At 41.1% G+C, this 17,288-nt stretch overlaps 1 protein-coding gene across 1 annotated transcript in view; it reads right to left on the bottom strand.

Annotated features, from left to right (window-relative positions):
* Window positions 1-463: 463 nt before the first annotated feature.
* The window catches only part of LOC146970611 (myosin-7-like), a 54,503-nt gene continuing 37,678 nt past the window's right edge, over window positions 464-17,288 (bottom strand). Inside the window, exons 1-39 of the mRNA XM_085803669.1 lie at window positions 15,065-15,276; window positions 14,826-14,873; window positions 14,042-14,250; window positions 13,797-13,940; window positions 13,548-13,704; window positions 13,426-13,453; window positions 12,550-12,655; window positions 12,349-12,441; window positions 12,202-12,265; window positions 12,018-12,116; window positions 11,809-11,912; window positions 11,590-11,728; window positions 11,359-11,477; window positions 11,114-11,263; window positions 10,820-10,990; window positions 9,821-10,130; window positions 9,643-9,725; window positions 9,363-9,568; window positions 6,929-7,052; window positions 6,447-6,583; window positions 5,799-6,054; window positions 5,468-5,710; window positions 5,154-5,330; window positions 4,930-5,075; window positions 4,753-4,843; window positions 4,257-4,646; window positions 4,005-4,131; window positions 3,812-3,930; window positions 3,532-3,728; window positions 3,264-3,447; window positions 2,992-3,157; window positions 2,783-2,907; window positions 2,387-2,695; window positions 2,105-2,308; window positions 1,718-2,014; window positions 1,500-1,604; window positions 1,317-1,412; window positions 973-1,107; window positions 464-848 (exon numbers count right to left, since the gene is read on the bottom strand). Of these exons, the coding sequence (XP_085659795.1) occupies window positions 828-848; window positions 973-1,107; window positions 1,317-1,412; window positions 1,500-1,604; window positions 1,718-2,014; window positions 2,105-2,308; window positions 2,387-2,695; window positions 2,783-2,907; window positions 2,992-3,157; window positions 3,264-3,447; window positions 3,532-3,728; window positions 3,812-3,930; window positions 4,005-4,131; window positions 4,257-4,646; window positions 4,753-4,843; window positions 4,930-5,075; window positions 5,154-5,330; window positions 5,468-5,710; window positions 5,799-6,054; window positions 6,447-6,583; window positions 6,929-7,052; window positions 9,363-9,568; window positions 9,643-9,725; window positions 9,821-10,130; window positions 10,820-10,990; window positions 11,114-11,263; window positions 11,359-11,477; window positions 11,590-11,728; window positions 11,809-11,912; window positions 12,018-12,116; window positions 12,202-12,265; window positions 12,349-12,441; window positions 12,550-12,655; window positions 13,426-13,453; window positions 13,548-13,704; window positions 13,797-13,940; window positions 14,042-14,242 (5,823 nt within the window). The 5' untranslated portion in view covers window positions 14,243-14,250; window positions 14,826-14,873; window positions 15,065-15,276 and the 3' untranslated portion in view covers window positions 464-827. Of the gene's footprint in view, window positions 849-972; window positions 1,108-1,316; window positions 1,413-1,499; window positions 1,605-1,717; window positions 2,015-2,104; window positions 2,309-2,386; window positions 2,696-2,782; window positions 2,908-2,991; window positions 3,158-3,263; window positions 3,448-3,531; window positions 3,729-3,811; window positions 3,931-4,004; window positions 4,132-4,256; window positions 4,647-4,752; window positions 4,844-4,929; window positions 5,076-5,153; window positions 5,331-5,467; window positions 5,711-5,798; window positions 6,055-6,446; window positions 6,584-6,928; window positions 7,053-9,362; window positions 9,569-9,642; window positions 9,726-9,820; window positions 10,131-10,819; window positions 10,991-11,113; window positions 11,264-11,358; window positions 11,478-11,589; window positions 11,729-11,808; window positions 11,913-12,017; window positions 12,117-12,201; window positions 12,266-12,348; window positions 12,442-12,549; window positions 12,656-13,425; window positions 13,454-13,547; window positions 13,705-13,796; window positions 13,941-14,041; window positions 14,251-14,825; window positions 14,874-15,064 lie in introns of the transcript that reaches the window.

The raw sequence follows: 17,288 nt of genomic DNA, 5'->3' as shown, positions 1-17,288 counted from the left end.
CCCTCTGCTGATCATGTGTCTGATTAGCCCTTGCACCGTCAAATGTGTGTGAGTGAGGAGGAAAGGTATCAGGTGCACTAAGCAAATAACATGTATTGTTGGGAAAAAAATGAGTTTTTCTATGTTCAACCAAAAGGGATTAAACTTTTGCAGCCACAACGCACAATGCATAAAGCTTAAAGTAGGACTCAACCTGAGTGAGCATGGTATGACATTGTCTTCAACAACACTATTTTAATTTAAAAAGCAAAACCAGTTATGAAAATAAATAATTTAATGAATAGGATAGTTGATTCCCAGGATTAATTCTGTTTTAGAAGAACTGTTTCTGTCTGTTTCCTATATGATATTTCAAGCATATAATAAGTGTTGAATTGACTTGGTCTTGGTAATAACACTAATATGAATTTCCCTCCTCGGGATGAATAAAGTATTCTCTACTCTCTACTCTTCTCTAATTCACTCAGATGATGAGAGAATGATCAGTTCATTTGAATTATGCAAAACAAGAAAAACAAAAAAACCTAAACACAGTTTTTCAAAAGATATGAGAGTGTTTTCTCTGTGCTTTTTTTTGTTATTTTGCATTTCAGTAATTTATTCTTTATTATTAAAACATTGTAATGATTCATTAAAATTCAAATAAGAGTATATTTATTTCACAGTTTTGGTCCTGTAATACTGTGTGAATCACTTTTCACGTTTTCAACAAGAAAAAGTCAGGAAACTTTCAAATGTAATTTAATTTATTCTACTGAACAAACAACATGCTTAGGGAGGCACCACAAGCAGCAAGTGCCTCAAAGACCATAACTTCTGAGGGAACTTCACTCTTCATCATGTCCTTTCTGAAAAGAAAGAAAGAAAATACAACATAAATAGTGAGTTGTCAGTAGTGTAGAGTCAGTAGAAGGGGTTTTAAAGGTAAGCTTTGCAAATTTTTAAACACATGTACACTATGTGTGTACCAACCTTGGTGCCCACATCACGGCTCTTGGCGCGCATCTTGTTGACCTGAGACTCAGCGATATCAGCTCTCTCTTCAGCCTCGTCCAGCTCATGCTGCAGCTTGCGGAACTTGCCAAGATGTGTATTAGCCTGTTCCTCCTGTTGAAGTTAAATTAGGTTACATAAACAAATTTGTTAAATTAAGATCTTAAAGATCATGCTGAAGATTGTAGACTCTTGGTAAGGTTACTGTTGACCTGTACCTCCGATTGAATGAAGACACCATTTATGTTATGTATTATTCTACCGATATAGTCATTACTTTTCAGTGGTCATATTATGTAACCATGGCAATTTATAGTACTTACAGCCTCCTCTGAAGACCTCTTGTAGGACTTGACTTTCAGCTGCAGCTTGTCCACCAGATCTTGAAGACGTGCTAGATTTTTACGGTCTTCTTCAGTCTAAATTGGAAATGTGAAAATAACATAAAATTAAAAAGTATTTCTGAATATAATTTTCATGTCATATTTACATAGATCAATTGTTACCTGATAAGTGAGCTCCTTTATACGTCTTTCATACTTCCTTACTCCCTTTACAGCATCACTGGCTTTTCTCTGCTCACTTTCCACCTCACTTTCAAGTTCCCTGACCTGCAGGATGGAGCCACAGCAAATGTCAGCCAATAACCCTGTGTATTTCAAAGAGCAGATATTTGTTTTGTGTATGTGAATAGTGCCATTTGAAAGATATCTTAACCACTCACCCTGGCCTCAAGCTTCTGCACCTGCTTCTTGCCTCCCTTCATGGCAATCTGCTCAGCTTCATCCAGACGGTGCTGCAGGTCTTTGATGGTTTGTTCCATGTTCTTCTTCATACGCTCCAGGTGAGCGCTGGTGTCCTGCTCTTTCTTCAGCTCCTCTGCCATCATGGCAGCATCAGTGATGGCCTTCTTGGCCTTTTCCTCTGCATTTCTGCACTCCTGCACTGCATCTTCTACTTCTGTCTGAAGCTGGCACGTGTCACCTTCCAGCTTCTTCTTTTGATTCAGCAGACTGGTGTTCTGGTTGAAGGCAACATTTAATGACAGGCTTTCTCAGTAAGTTGACAATAAGCAGGAAGAATTGTGTCAGGTGAAATGACTACATCTTACCTGTGAGTGCAGTAGCTGCACCCTCTCACTAACATCCAGCAGCTCTTGCTCAGCAAGTTTGCGGCTTCTCTCAGTTTGCTCCAGAGCAGCCCTCAGTTCCTCCAGCTCAGACTGAAGCAGGTTGTTGCGTCTCTCAACAATGGCAATGTTTTCCTTCATGTCATCATGGGCTCTTATAGATTCATCAAGCTGAAGCTGAGCCTCCTTTAAGATGGGGGGAAAACCTCAGTGTAAGTAATGTTTGTAAAAGCAATAGGACCATATTTATATTTGCTGTCTTACTTTGAGATGCACATGAACAGATTTGAGTTGTTTCTGGGCCTCAGATGCCTGCCTATTGGCCTGGCTGAGTTGGATCTCCATCTCATTGAGGTCTCCCTCCATTTTCTTCTTCAGGCGCATGGCCTCATTCCTGCTGCGAGTCTCGGCCTCAAGGGAGCTCTGAAGAGTGTCCACAACTCTCTGTTGGTTTCTCTTTGCTTGCTCCATCTCTTCATCCTTCTCAGCCAGCTTGCGCTCAATGTCAGCTTTGACCTGATTGAATTCAAGCTGAACTCTGAGGATCTTCCCTTCCTCATGCTCCAGGGTGGCCTAGACAGAAAATACATTTTGTTTGAAGGATTTTACTTGTTGCTGACAAATTAAGGAGCTTGAGTTCTTAAATATGACACAACATACCTCAGCTTCCTCCAGAGCTGTTTGTATCTCTGACTTCTCTTGCTCCAACTGTTTTCGAATCTTCTCAAGCTCATGAATACTCTTTCCACCCTCACCAATTTGTTCAGTGAGGTCAGATATTTCCTCTGAGAAACCAAATGCAACATTGTTAATGGTTAGGGTATCAGATCAAATCCTTTAATAGGGGTGTAGGCTGGTGTTACCCTTACCCTGCAGATTCTTATTCTCTCTCTTCATGGTCTCCAGATGTTCAAGAGATTCTTCATAGGAGTTCTTGAGTTTAAAGAGCTCCGTGCTCAGAGACCTGGCCTCCTTCTGAGAACTCTCCAGTTCTGTTTGAGACTCCTCATACTTCTGTTTCCACTCAGACAAAACCTGCATTGAACAGAAAGACCAGCTAAGACCTGACACATTTGTGCTTATGTCATTACTCTTAGATTGCTCATGGAAAAGAAACAATATATATATTTTTTAATTGTACCTTATCAAAGTTTCTTTGCTTCTTGTCCAGAGCAGCAGCAGCAGCATTTGACCTTTCCACATCAACCATGAGATCTTCGATCTCATTCTGCAGTCTGTGTTTGGTCTTCTCCAGAGAAGAGCATTTAGCATTCACTGCTTCAACAGCCTCCTCAGCATCCTGCAGACGCTGAGCCAGCTTTTTCCTGGATTGTAATTTAATTTATTTAGCTTTTAATTGCTTTTGAAAGTATTCCACATTATTCAAGAAAATGTCATGTTTTACTCACTTGGCCTCCTCTAGTTCTTCAGTCCTCTGGATGGCATCAGTTTCGTACTTTGTTCTCCACTGAGCCACCTCAGAGTTGGCCTTAGACATGCCACGCTGCAGTTCAGCCTTGGCCTCCTGCTCCTCCTCAAACTGCTCCCTGAGCAGGTCACAGTCATGACGAGAAGACTGCACTGCATGGGCTAATGCATTCTTGGCCTAAATCAAAATCATAGTTTAATGTTTCTGCTGTATGAATATCTAGTCTATACCAAATGAGGTCCTGTTGTCATTTTCTCTACCTTGACTTCCTCCTCCAGCTGTCTTCTGAGATCTTCAATTTGCTGAGTGTAGGACTGTTTTCCTCTGGTAAGTTGAGACACCAAGGAGTCTTTTTCCTCAAGCTGCCTCGAAAGCTCACCTAAGTTTGATTGATAAATATAATGAGCACTTACTAATATCCATCAAATCAAATCAAATAGATCTTCCACAAACCATTCTCAGTTTGAAGCTTTGCTTTCTGCATGGCGAAGTCATTGATGGTTCGTTGTCCCTCATCTGACTTGGTCTTGTATTCATTCATCTGGTCCTCCAGAGACCGGCACATTTTTTCCAAATTATTCTGAAAAGTAAAAGCAGTACAAATTATACATTTAGCAGTGCTTGAGAGGAATTCATGGGGGGATAAAATATCAACACATTATACAATGATAGTTTTCACAACTTAAAAGCCAAAATGTAATTTACCTTAGCCTTTACAATCTGCTCCATATTTGAGACCACATCATCCAGTTCCAGTCTGAGCTCACTCTTCTCCTTCTCCAGTTTCTGCTTGACTCTCTGCAGGTTGTCAATCTGCTCCCCCAGGTCAGCCACACTGTCGGCCTGTTTCTTCCTGAGTGTGGCAGCGGTGGCTTCATGCTGCAGAGTGGCCTCTTCAAGGTCTCTGCGGAGTTTCTGGAACTCAGCCTCCCTCTTCTTGTTCATCTCAATTTGGGCAGCTGTTGCTCCACCAGCCTCCTCCAGCCTCTCACTGATCTCCTCCAGCTCCCTGGACAAGTCTGCTCTTTGCTTCTCCACCTTGGCTCGGGCAGCTCGCTCTGCCTCAAGCTCTTCTTCCAGCTCTTCAATGCGGGCCTAGACCAAAACCAATGTTATTTTTGCATTGGATGTTAATATTTTGTGGCGTTAGCCAAATTGCTCACCCCTGAACAAGCAAATCAACCTTATTATTTCATATTACCTGCAACTCCTTCAGTTTTTTCTGGAGCTGGGCACACATTGCTTGTTCATCTTCTATTTTCCCATTGAGTTGACTGATTTCAAAATCCTTCCTGTGGATAAAGAAGTCAAATGTACCAGCTGACACATGGTTTAAAATATATTAATCCTTTTTTCAAAATTGCAATTCTGATATTACTTTTTCAGCCTCTCTTCAAGTTGCTGCTTGTCATTTTCCAGGTCCATGATGCTCTCTTGAGCCAACTTTAGGTCTCCCTCAAGTTTCCTCTTTGCTCTCTCGAGATCCATACGAACTTTCTTTTCTTGTTCCAGGGATCCTTCAAGCTACATTGGGTGATAAGTATTGAATAATTTATTTGCAACAGTCTTTCAAAACATGCCAACACGCTTCTGTAGTCTTACATCATCCACTTGCTGCTCCAGCTTGGTCTTAGCCTTGGTGAGTGTGTTGACTTTGTCTTCTTCACTCTGCAGGTCATCCAGTGTTTGCTGATGAGCTTCCTGTAAGGCTTTCTTTTCCTTGGTCAACTTGGCAATGATTTCTTCCAGAGCAGCCATTTCTTCAGTCAGGTTCTTGACCTGAAGCAAGTAAAGTTAAACTATTAGTTTGGCAAACATCACCTTTCCATACAATAAAATGAAATTGTGGAATTCCAATGGATTTAAGAACAGCCAGTGCAAAATTAGACAGTGTCTTTCAAGAAGATTTTTTGCACCTTGTTCTCAGTGGCATGCTTCTCTTTCTCCACTTTGGCCAGAGTTAACTCTAAGTCATCGATGTCCTTCTTTAACTCAGAGCACTCGTCCTCCAGCTTCCTCTTCTTAGCTGTCAGCTCAGCATTCATCTCCTCCTCATCCTCCAGTCTTTCTGTCAGCTCTTTAAGTTTTGCCTCCTGCTGAATCTTGTTCTTGATCAAACCTTCACATCTTTCTTCAGCATCACACAGATTATCTTGTTCCTGTTGTTGTTGAAAAGGTACACTATTAAATAGTGCAAGGCCTCTGTCTGACTTTAAGATCATTTGTTATTCTGACATGTTTACATACAGTTTGCACTTGGAGCTGCAGGTCATTCTTCTCTTGGAGAAGAGAGACCATTTTTTCTTCAAGTTCCTTCCTGCGGGCTTCTGATTTTGCATAAGCCTCTTTCAGCTTCAAGAACTCTTCCTTCATGTTGGCCATCTCCTTCTCAGTCTCTGCTGACCTCAGCAGAGGTTTAATCTTGAAGTACATCTTCATCCAGGGCCAATTCTTGACCCCCATGAAAGCACGGACGTTCCACTGGATCACAAGTAGAGCATCCCTGTGGATAACAAACACCTACTTGTTAACAATTTTGCGCCATCATTGACCGATGTAGAATGCATACAGCAATTTTGGAATCTCAAAGAAAATGTTGCATACTAAATAGTAAAAAGGAAGTCATTTGGTATACAGAAATTTGTAAAACTGTAAAGCAACAAGCAAAAGTGGTCATTCCTTGGACACAGATGAGGCAATATTTATAATTTACTGCTAAATGCAAGCAAATCTTGTCTGTCTATGGCATTGTGAAAGGTTGCATATTTTCTCTGAAGGCAGTTGGAATATTGAGTGTCTCAGGATCACCTATTTAATTTGAATCTCACCTACTCAATGATTTGATGTTACTTTTTTTCATTCAGTATACCTGAATTAATTTGGGAGTGCATTTACCTGCGTTCTACAATCTTCTGGAATTCAATTCTTGCCAGTAGACCTCGTGATCTTGCCTGCAACCTGGTGATGATCAGAGCTAAACGATCATCTCGCATTTCCTCCAGTAGACCAAGCAATCCAGCTTTGAAGAAAACCTGAGTTTTGCAAACAGATGAGGTCAGTCTTAGTGTCTGTTGAAGATGATCAATTATGCCATGTTCATCCAGATTTTTGTCTGTTATCACAGAGAGAGTAGTATTTAGGATCAAAGCAGGAGTATCAAGTATCCATTGATAAGCAGCAGAACCTCAATTTCCCTCGGTATAAAAATCTGAACATTGCTTATACAGAGCTCTATGAGAAGCAGGTCGGATGTGCGCTGAAAAACAAGCACGTCGCACTCAATGCGCGCTGTTATAGGATCTAAATGGCCCCCATGTACACACGCTTTAATCAAGGCGGTGGCCAAAATCACCCAGGCAGGGAAAACCCTGACTTACCTTGGTATGCCCCAGTCTGTACTGGGTATGGTCTATATCTAGGGAGCCCAAAAGCTTCTCTGCTGCTTTCTTGTTGTCAATGAACTGTCCCTCAGGGACAGCACTTGGGTTCAAAATTCGGTATCTATGTGAGTAAGAAAAAAGAGAATTTCAGTTATATCTCATCTTACATTGAGTATAACAAATATATTATAAAAGGCCTGAAATAGTTAGATTTTGTCCATCACAGTCACCAGATCTCACTGCAGTTGATCATTTATTATTAAAGGGACAACCAGGAGTTTTGGAAAAGCGAAGCGTTTTCACACTACATTTATGAGCCTCCGCGCGCACCGTGAAATTCTTTGACCGGTGCAAGACGGACTCATGTTTTCATTCATCAATAATTAAAGTCAGAGGTTCGAAGACGATCACATACCGTCGTAGTTCCGACCATAAACGGCGATTCGGCTGCGTTATTCTCATGACTCGCCACGAAACCGAAAGAAAGCTGGTCAGCTCGACCAGCATCTCCGCCACCACTAATAATAACAAAATAACGATAGAGACAAAACAATATATATAGATATATAACGATATATTTATCGAAAATGGGCCCATTAACTCTTTCGCGACCACACTAATTGCTCAGCACATCCGCTCCGGACCACATGTTTTTGGCTATTTTTTACCTTTTTTCTCACGTCGAACCGAACTCTGTACATCACCTCACAACAAACGGTTTTCACGTGGTTGAAGAGTGACTTTCCAACGTGCTCCTCGAAAAAACTGTAAGTTTTTCCGCCGTTTCGTTCGTGAGTACGAAGGAGAAGAAGAGAGCTCGGTTTCTCCAAAAACGGAGCTCCCGCTCTAGTTTCAGAGAAAAATACACTTTTGTGTCAAGTGGCAATCTGCTCATTTTACCGGTACTCTGCAGTGTGGCATGTGTCCCAAATCATTTCTACGGCTAAATAAGTATATTTGTAGGCAAATCTGGGGGGTGTGGCAGCGTGGAGTGCAGCAGTGCGGGTCTCTGGCCACAGCGGAGCAGCTCCGTGACACTACTGTGTGACTGGCCGGCGATGAGTGCTCTGGGGCGGGGGCGGCCAGTCACAGCGCCCGCTGCACGGTGAGAACAGCCGTGATAACGTGCTTTCAGATCCGAGTCTCCAAACCAGAAACGTTTGAAACAGCACCGGAAAAAGTCACCAGATTTGTCGCCAGTCGCTTTTGTAAAAAAAAAAGTCGCCAAGAGGGTTTGGAAAGTCGTCAGATTTAGCGAGAAAGTCGCAACACTGTAGCCGACAGCCGCACAGCAGCTGCACGCTGTCCCCAGAGCAGCATTCAAGGAGACCGATTACTCAGACAAAACCAAGATCACACAGTTTATAAAAAACATTATGTTTTGATTGTAGTTTAAAACAGTTTGTACATATCAGAGGACTACCATATTCACACACAGGGTACCCCAGAGTGTCTATTATCATAATCTTAACTCGTCAATAGTCGTGAATGTTCGGCAGGCTGTGACGAGTTAACTCGTCAATGGTCGCGAAAGAGTTAACAAGTGTGGGTAGCGTATTTTTTATTTATTTATTTAACCTTTATTTAACCAGGCGAGCAAATTAAGAACAAAATTCTTATTTTCAAGTGCAGCCTGAAGGGGAAGGGGGAGGGGAGTGCGTAGATTCATCCACATTAACGTGAGACTTTTTTATAACCAAATAGAAACTCTTCGTTGTCCCTTTAACTTAGGATCAACATATTGAATGGTTCTCCTCATCACCAGCATAGAAATACTGAATTGTACCAAATATTTTTCATTAGAATGGTCCTCATCCTTTCAGGAAAGTGCCATAAACCTGGAGAATCTATACCATGATATCTTGAAGTTGTCTTGTTGTAGCAGTCCACCTTTTAGCTGTAACTCTATTGACCTGCAGGCATAAAGCCAACACTGAGGTCAACATAGGCCTCGTATACAATATTTTTGAAATTTATTGATATATTTGTGTCAGTGCCCGCTTGAACTACAACACCCATTTGTATGAACCTTTGGCCAGCAACACTGACACATCTGGATATTTATTTTGTTTGTGTCCGTTTCCTGTTGAGTCCTTGTTGGAATTCCTTTTTACACCTATCCATATCGAGCTCAAGTATCGATCATCAAGACTCACAAGGCCTGCTTCCACAACAGCTTTTTTCCCGTCACTGTCAGGCTAGTGGCACAGGACATTAAGGAGGGACAGACATACCTCACACTACCCACATACGATTGTGTTTTTTTTAATGTTTTTAATGTTTTAACTTATTTATTACTTGTTTTAAATTCTGAACTCTATTGTATTGCTTTCTTTTTCTTCAATGCTCGGAGACACATGCACAAGAATTCCAATGTGCCTGTACCGTGACATATTTGTGCAATTGGCAATAAACTCTATTCATATGATACCTTTGTTTGAAATCTCCGTATAGGATCCTGTTGGGGAAGCCCTTTCTGCAGATCCTGATGCCTTCCAGCACACCGTTACAGCGCAGCTGGTGCATCACCAGAGGATTCTCCATGGCCCCAGGAGTCTTGGTCTCATTGGGGATGATGCAGCGCACAAAGTGAGGGTGAGTAGACCTCAAGTTGGTCATCAGCTTGTTCAGGTTCTCCTTTAAAATGGTGAGGCATACATTTAGATATAGTGGTATAATCACCAAATTCCAAGAAGAATGATATACAGTACCCTATGAAGAGCAGACACAGTCTGAAATGATGATCCCTTCTTTTTCTTCTCTTTTTTACCACCTTCACCACCTTCAGCCATTGCTGTTCAGAGGAAAACATTGTGATGTTAAAGCTCTGAAAATTACTACAAATAAAAACTATTCCAATCTCCACAGAATAATTTCAAAACATTGTACCTGATTCAGCTCCAGCATAATTTGCAAAGAGGATAGAGAGAAGCTTGAGGGTAGACTTCTGGTACAATCCAACCACAGTCTCATTCAGTGGATCCTTGTTCTTCACCAGCCAGTTGTTGATATTATAATCAACAACTCCAGCGTAGTGACCCAGAGCAAAATGAGCCTCTGGTTTCCCTTTGACAATCCTGGGCTTCTGGAAATTGTTGGATTTCCCCAGATGGTTGTCATAGAGCTTAGCTTTAAAGGTGGCATCAGAGGCTTTTGGGAACATGCACTCCTCTTCAAGGATGGACATGATACCCATTGGCTGGGGAGATAAAATATGAGAGATTTAGAAAACAGACCACATCTTTATTAACGTTTTTGGTGTCTAACGCCGGGTTCACACCGGATGCCGAAGAGCCGCGAATAGCTGCGGAAGTTAACAGGTTGTGTAGTTCAGACCAGACGCGACGCACCGCGATCGCGAGTGCCCTGCAGCGATCGTTTTGGCGTCTGTTCTATTTTGTGCGCGAGCCGCGAGCGATCACATCAATCTTGGCAGGAAGTCACACATGAAACAACGAGAGAATCCGGTCAATTTACAAAATAAAACACTTTTCAAAATAAAATACAGCGATTGACAAATGCGATCTTATTTATATTTGTCAGAGAGCGAGAGAGATGAAAACACACACACCGAAAGGGAGACACGGAGTGGGCTGGCTGCGGGGGGGGGGGGTCAAAACACACAAACAAACAGGGAAAGAGCGAGAGAGGCAGAGACGATTTGTCATTATAATTATATGAGGTTATTTACTTATCCATGATGTAAAAAAACAGCTCTGAATGTGAGTAAACAACAGCTGAGGAGCAGAGGCGCTTGCGACTGCCGCGGAGAAATCAGCGTCTGGTGTGAACTGGAGGGACGCGGCTCACAAGAGATTTCCGTGGCCACTTCGCTTCGCGGCGCTTCGGCGTCTGGTGTGAACCTGGCGTAATAGTCCATTATCTCACCTTTTCAATCAGATCAATACAGGCCTGCAAATCCATACCAAAATCAATGAAGGTCCATTCAATGCCCTCTTTCTTGTACTCTTCCTGCTCCAGCACAAACATGTGGTGGTTGAAAAACTGTTGCAGTTTTTCATTGGTGAAATTGATGCACAGCTGCTCAAAGGTGTTGAACTGTAATAACAACAATATAATGGTCACATCTTTGTTTCCTGCATCAAATGTAAGGGTGGAGAAGAGTATATTAATTTGTCTCTGATATCTACATTATACAAATGCTTTAAAGAAGAATCTCACTTCAAAGATCTCAAACCCAGCAATGTCCAGCACACCAATGAAGTATTGACGGGGCTGCTTGGTGTCCAGGGATTGGTTAATCCTGACCACCATCCAAAGAAACATCTTCTCGTACACTGACTTTGACAGTGCACTGATAGCATAGTACACCTAATAATAAAAATACATACAATTTTATTAAAAACCTATTGTAAAACTTTCTGGATATAATTTTGGAATTGAACTTCAAGTTAATATGACGTCACCTGTGCTACATTTTGTCCCTTAGTGACCCACTCATTTCCTACTTTGACTCTTGGGTGACAGAGACCTTTGATGAGGTCAGCAGAGTTCAGGCCCTGAAGATATGCGACTTTGTCAGCAACTATGGAGAAATTGTAGTATCAAGGTCATTGCTTCCTTTCAGTATTACCTCATTGTTTGCCACTGAGTCGTTCTGCACAGTTGGCTGTAGTTTGATCCATTTAATATCTTACCTTCAGTGCCATCAGCCTCTGCCTGCTCCTCTCGCTGCTTCTGCTTAAACTTCATGTTGCCTTGATGCATGACAGCACCAACCAGCTTGTAAATGCTGTTCTTCTCTTCTTGAGTAAAGCCCAGCACATCAAACGCATCCTAATAGAAAACCAATTTGTAATTTGGGTATTTTCTTACTTTGTGGTAAATTGATGGTTTGCTAAACATTTGTATCTCACATCAGTGGCCACCAGCTCGTCACGATCATCGATAGAAGTTACAGTTGTCTCTCCTTGCGAGATGAAGGCGTAGTCATAGGGGTTGTTGGTGATGAGCAGCATTTCTAAGGAAGGAACAAAAATATTAGAAAAAAGTACCATCAAATTCAAATCAGCCTATAATTGTTAATGGTTCTTGAGATTCATAGTTTACAATCTCAGATATATACCCAGGAGTTCAGGCTTTTGCTGAGACAAGATCTGGTAGAAAATGTGATAGTCCCTCTCAGCTTTGAGCTGGTAGGTCACACGAGATTTTTCCAGAAGATCTGTTAAAGAAAATCAGTCGTTATTGTGCTGCAGTGAGAATTATAGGTAGGTAACGGACCTTGGTATGTAAATTAATTTACTCACAAGTTTCAATATCAGCAGAGGCTAGCTTTCCTCGATTGTCAAAATGAATGCGGATGAATTTACCCTAAGAAATAGAGATCCAGTCATTTAGTCAAGTTGATTAATGTCAATTTATGGATTCATCTATTTGCAATCACACAAACTCACAAATCTAGAGGAGTTGTCATTCCTGATGGTCTTGGCATTACCAAAGGCCTCCAGAGCAGGGTTACACTGGATGATTTGATCCTCCAGGGTTCCCTGAATTTGTTAAGACAGAACATATGTAAGTAAAATGATTTGGTTTGGTTAAATGAATTGTTCTGGTAAAAACATGATTGCATTTAACAGTCACAGATGAGTACAGACCTTTTTCTCAGTAGCTGCATCTTTTTTTGTTGGAGCAGCTGCGATGCTGGCAAAGTACTGAATCACACGCTTGGTGTTGACAGTCTTTCCAGCACCGGATTCTCCACTGAGTAGTGGAGACAGAAAATGTTATGCCAGAACCCATGACCTTTAAAGCTATAGTGCGTAACTTCTACGTGTCTGTAAATATCCGTTTCGCCCAAGCCACTACAAGAGGAGATGATACAACTCTGATTAAGCAACGGCTCCTCTAACACCTCGCCGTATTTTTCAGTGTTTGTTCTTTTTGTATTTGGTGACGTTGGCGACATTCCCGCACTGGCGCACATGAAATAATGGTGCATTCCAGGCAACCCGTAACTCGTGTTTTTCCAACCTGTGAACTGGTACGAATTCACGGATTGGAAGTTACGAGTGGCTGTTATAGTGCACTTTCACGGGTAACAGGTTGGAAAAACACGAGTTACGGGTTGCCTGGAACGCTACAAAGTCGTAAGTCATGACTTGAAGCCGTAACTTACGGGTTCAAAAGCCTGCCTGGAACGCAGCATCGGTCTTACCTGACAACAAGAAAGGAGGGGGTAGGAGAGCGCTGCTAGAAGCAACATGGCGGAGAACATGAAGAAGCGACCAAGATGTTCAGAAGTGGATCCTACTAAAAAGAAAAAGCCTTCCCGTTAGGCAGAAGGTCTGTTGGCGAAGAAAGAGAGTGACAAACGGTAGCGGTGGGGAGGGGAGGGGCGGGTTACACCGGACCATACGCCATATTGAGGTGCCGGCCGTATCATTGTAATAACACAGAAATCCTCTAGGTGGCGATAGAAGTTACGCACTATAGCTTTAAATTCTGAAGAAATGTTGTTGACTGTGACTTACGTGATGAGAATTGACTGGTTTTCTCTGTCTGTCATTAAGAGAATTAAAATGAATATCAATTAAAATTGGCACAGCTACATGATGGTATATTTTATAATGAGCTGGATAAAAGGATTAAGTACCTGCCAACATGTACTGATAGGCGTTGTCAGAGATGGAGAAGATATGAGGAGGAGCTTCACTCCTCTTCTTTCCTCTGTAGGCAACAACCACTTCTTGGTTGTAGACTGGCAGCCACTTGTAGGGGTTGACAGTCACACAGAACAGCCCAGAGTATGTCTGTCATAGTAAGAGAAGAGTTAAAATAATATGTTTCTTCTTAATAAGGATACAGGAAGCATATTAACAGATGTTGTAAAAGGTTTTCTTACGTAGATCATCCATGCTGCGTAACGCTCTTTGAGGTTGAACAGCACAGCGGGCTCATGGAGGAAGGTGAACATCGCCATGTCTTCAATTTTATCAAACTTAGGTGGGTTTTGAGGGTGGCAGTCACAGTCCTTCACCGTCACAGTCTATGGATATTATGCATTTTACAGTAAGAGATTAAACTCAAACCATTTGCTTCTCTCTAGAAATATGATCAGCTTTGATCCAAACATTATTTTTTATCTACCTTTCCATCTTCAGTTTCAGCAGTGACTTTGTCACCCTCTCGACTGGAGACGGTAGCTTTGACGAACTCAACCTCACGGTCAGTTACAAAGCACGCCCTCTTGATGTCGAATGGACGAGTTTGGGCTTCTAGACGCTCCATATCTGACTTCCTCAGAAAAGACGCCGCAGCCCCAAATTCTGCCATTTGAGCATCCCCCATTTTTTAACCTGTTAACAACATTCACAGGATATTATCAATAAGATAAAGCAGAATCATGCTCACACAAAGCCTAAAGAAAGTCAAAAATTACAACATAATATATGATAGAAGTCCATTACCAATTACATGGTAGGTAGAACTTTTTATTTATTTATTTATTTATTTTTATAGGTGGTGTCAGAATTTGACAAGATCTTGCATAAATCAAAAAGTGAAATGTAAAGATGTACACTATTTATCTTACTATTTTGAAGATTGGTGAGATTTGGGGGATTACTAAAATACAGGTCAAAGAAAATGTAATAAATTAAATACTATGAAGTTCAGTTAATCTAGATTTTGTGCAAACTGCATGGTTGAGAGTCCAAGATTACTTGCAGACAGAAGGGATCATTCCTATAAGATCAGATAGGCAGCAGTACACACATACACATACGATGTTGAAAGAATGTATGTAACTTAAATCTTGTGGCAATAATTAAATTCCAGCACACAAATACAAACTAAAGTGAAGTCCTGACAGAAGATAAGGGCTGTAATAACAATCCAAGATATTTCAAGTAGATTCAGAAGTGACATTTACCTTGGGTGGGTTGGACTACAAAGGAGGTCAGTGTCAGTCAGGGTCTTACTGCTCAAACCAGACAACAAAGCAAAGCATTATTTTATTATTACTTCCATCTGTTACCAGCAGCAAGCTCATGATCCTTGTCAAGTGTATCAGTAAAGCTTATTACCATAACATTTCATAACTAATCCAACAAATTGCAAGATGTGTGCGATAGATACATTTGATATCCCACACACAAATGTTTGACTTACCTTTGACTCTCAAACTTTAATCAAGCGCAGCACTCAGTCCTGTTGCTGACAGCAGCCCTCCCTCTTAATAAAGGATGTTTATCCACCAAATATGGGATGAATTTTTGTAGAGAGGTTGCACGTTAAAAAGCGTACTGCTAATTGGACAAGATGTACTGCGGCTATTTGTTGCTTTCACCTTGTGACAAACAAGGCCAGGACAATACATGTGCAAAGAAAGGGGAGGGCAGGAGGTGGGGATCAGGGTCAGGCTTGATATCAAATGACTCCTCTCTTACAAATAAGAGAGGAGTCATTTAGTAGATCATGGTGAATTTTTTGTATTTTTTCTTCTTTTCTTTAAATATGGTAGATTTGGTCATTGCATTTCTATTGTTTGCATATTTGACATGGGTTTGGTTTCCTTTTAATAAAATACATATTTATTTAGTATTCCACATTTAAATCTTTAACTAAAATGAAGTATACTTCTAACCCCTGTCATATAGTGTGAAATAGTTGATTATTTTAATAGTTATTGAGAGTGTTCAACTGATGGCAAATACTATAATGATCACACTGTATATTTTGACTTTGGTCATATGTGTATAGTCTGCTAAAGTTACTTAACAGTTGAAGTTTTTGATAACCATCACTGGGTTTATGAGATAAAGGATGAATTTAAGGGAACTATTCAACTCAGTGTCACTCTGATAATTCCCAAACCAAGGACTGATGGACAGACAGGCGTTGTTTTGAAATCAGTAACCAAATCTTCACGCTTTGATTCTTAAGAAAAAAAAAAAAGAAAAAAAAAAAGTTCAGCTGAGGACAGTCATGTGTGAAAATAGAGGGAGGGGGGGGGGACATTTCTAGAGTCACTGCTGAGACAATAAAAGCATAGCAGCTGTTGTCAAGTGAGGACTAAGTTCAAGGACTTCAAGTTATCACTCACCACTGTTCTGCCCGACTCGTCCTACTCTCTTTGTCTCATGGTGTCATCATGGCATTACTCCCTTTCCTTTGGCCTTGAGGACAAAGATAACCCTGTGAAATTCTTGTCTGGATTTTTTCTCTCTGATTGAGAAGGGCACTGATATAGCCGAACGAACTGCAGTGTGTGGTGTCATGAATGAAGGGTAACAGGTGCATGGCATGGAAAATATGTGGAAAACCACCCTTTATTCTTAGAAAGGGTTTCATCATTTTGAAGGTTTTATTCCATCACGGAGTTCCATTCCAGTGTGGATCTTGTGAGGGTTGATCAGAATTTGCTTTCACATTGTTGGACTCATTCTCATTCTCAGCTGTCTGAATCCCGGTAGAAATCTTCATCTGTGTTGTTGTGTCCCCTTCCTGGCTTTCATCTCCTCCTCGCTGTATCGACACAGAGCTGCAGCCACACTCGAAGGTACGGCCCTGTTGTTGATAACTAAGCTCTTCAATAGAAAGAACAATGGTGCCACCTTGATATGCTATTGTTGGTACTCCGATGATGTCTCCTTAATGAATTCTAAAGCATTACCCAAACATCACAGGCCCATACTGTTAAGCTGTTGACACAGAGAAGCCTCGCAAAAGCTAATGATGTGAAGGTGATGACCTTAGGGTGTCAGCAGGAAATTAAACAAAGAGTTAGAGCGTATCTAGTTTTGTTAGTGTTAGACGGTGGATGACAAAGGAAAACACTGTAATCTCCTTCCAGATACCTAAAGCCTTTGAAGGACACAGCCGTGTGGGATCAAGGTCAGCATTCAGTCGTCAAAAAACATCAAGCAAACATCAAGGGGTGGAGGTCAATCCACTCGGTACTTTCCTGCTGACAGCTCGACGTTTCTATCAGTCTCTCCTCCACGCTGCTGCAGATGCATGAGGTAAGTCTGATTCAGCTAGGAGTTGGACTTAATATAACAACACTAAACTTAATTCAGTTTGGTTGATGTCGATTTGTTTGTATCATATTTTGTCTAATTTTCATTTTACTGATTCTATGTTACCACATTACACTGTTCATAGTAGTTTGTTAGTTGGAGCAACTCTCTGAAATACTGTTTTACAGAGTGCTGTAAAGTGCAATATTATATATGATCTGATATGATGGATAAGATTATGCAACTAGTGTTTGTGAAACCAAAACTTCAGAGACTAATATTGTTTTATTTTTAATTATCCTTTCTCTGAATAATTTCATTAGATGGTATACATTTGTAAAATAATGACATGAGAAAATTATATGATTGCAATA

This window comes from Trachurus japonicus, chromosome 17 (genome assembly GCF_045865225.1).
Source record: "Trachurus japonicus isolate A0001 chromosome 17, Traja_1.0".
Lineage (NCBI taxonomy): Eukaryota > Metazoa > Chordata > Actinopteri > Carangiformes > Carangidae > Trachurus > Trachurus japonicus.
The sequence above is the reverse complement of the archived record's forward strand: the minus strand, read 5'-3'. Positions and strand labels throughout refer to the sequence as shown.